We start from the raw sequence: 3,614 nt of genomic DNA, 5'->3' as shown, positions 1-3,614 counted from the left end.
GCTTAAAACGGACGCCATAAAACTATGGTTTAGTGATGAGTCATCACTTTTCAGAGTTTTGTGGCGGCCGTTTCTCGAAAAGGAATGTTTTTCGTGCAAAACAAATGCTTGCATTGGATTAAAAATCCCGAAAAACACCTAGTTTGACCCCTCACATGCTACTTAAAGCATATTTATTTTTTGTACTATATTGTAAAGTCTATGAGAGCCCAACTTTGATTGGCTCCCACAAGTTTCCCAAGACAAATCTGCGATGGCCCTATATAGCCAAAAATGTTCCATATGGCATGTTCTAACTGTGTGCCAAATTTCATGCTTCTTTCATAAAGTGCACGATTTTTGCCTGAAACGCTCTGACTAAATGTCCAGTCCACAATAAAACAAAACAGCTGTGACCACTTAAAGTCATTGGATTGGCATCACGGCATGCCTCGTCGCGCTCTTTACCTTACCTCTATGGTCGCGCTGCGCTAAAAAATTGAATCTCTTTCATACTGTAGATCCCTTGCGCATATTGCAAAGTATAGGTAAGTTAAACTTCCCACTAACAAGCTGTGTGTGTGCTTGTTTCTCTCTCTCTCTCTCTCTCTCTCTCTCTCTCTCTCTCTCTCTGTGTGTGTACCTGTCTGTCTGTCTGTCTGTCTGTCTGTCTGCCTGTCTGACTGTATCATCGCAGTGCAGCACAAAAAAAGACAAGCTGACATTCCGTAGGCTAAATCAATGCATTTCTGGGAATAGGCCTACCAGAAAAAAATATATATAATTTGACATACTTTATGGAAGATGCGGTGACGGATGGTGTGGATTTATGAATTGGATAAATATAATTAATGCGGTTGGATAATGGACGGATAATTAATTTGCGCGGATGGATTCGGATGAACTCAAAAACCTATCCGAGCACCATCAGGACAGGACAGTCTTACCCCACAACACGATCTCAGGCCAGGTCAGTGATTGGTGGTTGACCGTACAGCTGTAGATGTCTCCCTGCTCTGGAGTGAACTTCAGGCTGGAGAACTGGCTGTAGGTCACGTCTCTTCTGTTGAAGTACGGGACGCTGGCTGTGATGTCATTGGTCAGATTGAGGGTGTTCCTGGTCCAGCTGATGCTCACTGGAGCAGGAAGGAAGCCAATCACATGACAGATGAGGGTGTTGACCACTCCCAGCTCAACATGGTCTCTGTGGTAGATGGAGGGGCGGGGCTCCTCTGTAGACACCACATATAAAGAGACACATTATAGAGACATTATATATACTGTGGTAGATGGAGGGACATTATAGAGATAAGTTGCGTTTCCATAAAGCTTATTCGGGCTTGCACACGTGAGCACTGCACGTCTGACTGCTGTGACTCACTGCACTCATCCTGCAAGTTTCTGCGTCTGGAAGGTGGCCGATCTGCAAACTCACAACGCGTTGTGGATGCGAGCTGCTGTGAGCTTGTAGATCAGCCACTTTTGGCACACAACACGGTGTGTGATGACGAAGGGTTGGCCAGGATTTACTTGGATGATGTGACGGACGAGGCCTGCACACAACAGCGCCGTAAAATAAACATCTGATGCAAGGTACAGTAGTAGGGAACACCGCGCTAAGAAGTTGGTAGCTCCCTTCAGCCAAATCGATATCATGCAAGTTCAATGCATTTTAATTCAAAACGTATTCGCTTAGTGTTTCCATTGCACTAATGCGCATTACGTTTTTCGAATTTTGAAGTGTTTCTATAAAAAGTTTATGCGCAAAAGCCTTAATGTGCATTAAAAGGCTTTATGGAAACGCATATGGAGGGACATTATAGACATAGAGACATTATATATGCTGTGGTAGATGGAGGGGCGGGGTTCCTCTGTAGACACCACATAGAGACACATTATAATAGTTATAAGCTGACCCAGGGTCAGCCCACCACAGAACAGAGTAAGACCAATAATCCACAGCTGAACAATATACCTGACCAATATACCAATATACATGGCCTACAACGACTATAGGCAGGACACACAGAATCAGTGCCACCCCACACACAAACGCACACGCACACCCACCCACACACACACGCACACGGTGTGGTGTACATCTTCGCGTGGTCGCACACAAGTATGCGTTCTCACGTAAGCGTGTCGTGTTTCAATTCTGCCTCAATGGGAAAGTACACAAGATGTGTACGCAGTGTGTTTATTGGACCTTCAACACATTCATTCATTATGATATATTATTTAGAAAACATCTCAACATGAAGCATACATGTTTAAAGGAGCTATAGTCAACTTTTTCTTGAAAAACGGATGCTAAAATAAAAATAATGTTTCGAAAATATTTTATAAAAAAATAAGCTTCATATATGTGTTTCAATAAAAAAATGACCACAAAAAGCGTAAAATAATGATAAAATAATCATTTTGGCCCTTTGTTTACATTTACAGGGCCCGTACTTTGTTTACATCCTAGTCTGTAGACTAGGATGTACACCTACAATGAAAAAGTTGACTATAGCTCCTTTAATATCATTTATATATAAACATTTTAATTCATGACAAATACTGTATATGCTCAACAGTTGATAATTAATTGTTTTGATCATATTTACAGTGAGTATTTCTGTACCTAGTTTCACTGGTGGGTTTTTGAAGGCAGAGAGAAGAGACCTCAGGTCGACTTTGCAGATCCCCTGCTGAGCCAAGGCAGTATTAAAATCTCCATCGTAGGTGACTGGATCAATGAAGCCAGGCTGAGGCATCACATCCTTCCCTTTGTTGAAGTCAGCGTACATCAACACTTCTCCATCCACTCCATACATGACCTCTGCATCAGTGTTTTTATCTGGGTTTGAACAGCCAAGGACCCAAATATCCTCATGGAAGACTGGAGAGAAAACACACATTATATTAAATAAAACAACAAAGGACTTCAATGTGACAATGACCTCATTGCCTGGCTCCAGCCCATAGACCCGCCCACTCTCTGAGCGAACTGGTTCTCTTGGTCTGGTGTTGTCATATGACGCTATAGTTTCTCTGGTTTAGGCAGAACCAAGCCAATGAGAGTCTGAGCCTCAGAGGAGGGGGTGGGTCTAACTTTTGAAAATCAACAGAAACAGTGGAGCTCAGCCAAAAGCCAAAGCTCTTAATTGCTCCCTTTGAACTTCAAAGGGGGTTCTGCACACCCTGTTAGCATCAAAGACAACGACCTGTTTGATGCCTGTCATAGAGGGGAGGGGGGAATATTTCAAATCAAACACAACCCCTCCCACCAGATCTCTTGTGATTGAGAATTTCACACACACACACACACACACACACACACACACACACACACACACACACACACACACACACACACACACACACACACACACACACACACACACACACACACACACTATACTGTAGGCTATACACACACATGTACATAATAGCAGATCTATATGTAAATATATATAGCTACTGTATATGTTAGGTGTATAAGTGTTTTGTACGAAACACTTGTGTTGATTTGTGATCAAGTGAGTGTGTAGTTGCCATAGACAGTTGCTGATCCGGTCTGGGTCTATACCGGATACGGAAACGTTTCTTGCATGTATGTGAGTTTGTACATAACCGGATACAGTAGG

At 42.8% G+C, this 3,614-nt stretch overlaps 1 protein-coding gene across 1 annotated transcript; it reads right to left on the bottom strand.

Annotated features, from left to right (window-relative positions):
- Positions 1-906: 906 nt before the first annotated feature.
- On the bottom strand, positions 907-2,801 carry LOC308285290 (H-2 class II histocompatibility antigen, A-B alpha chain-like; the record flags this gene model as incomplete). Its single annotated transcript, XM_080726006.1, has 2 exons — positions 907-1,211; positions 2,609-2,801. 2 exons carry the CDS (start codon positions 2,799-2,801, stop codon positions 907-909), a joined length of 498 nt encoding a protein of 165 aa, XP_080582132.1.
- Between the last annotated feature and the right edge of the window lie 813 nt (positions 2,802-3,614).

Source organism: Nannobrachium achirus, assembly GCF_963921795.1.
Source record: "Nannobrachium achirus genome assembly, chromosome: 5".
In the NCBI taxonomy this organism is placed as follows: Eukaryota; Metazoa; Chordata; class Actinopteri; order Myctophiformes; family Myctophidae; genus Nannobrachium; species Nannobrachium achirus.
Note: the sequence above shows the minus strand (reverse complement) of the source record. Positions and strands in the feature narration are given on the sequence as shown.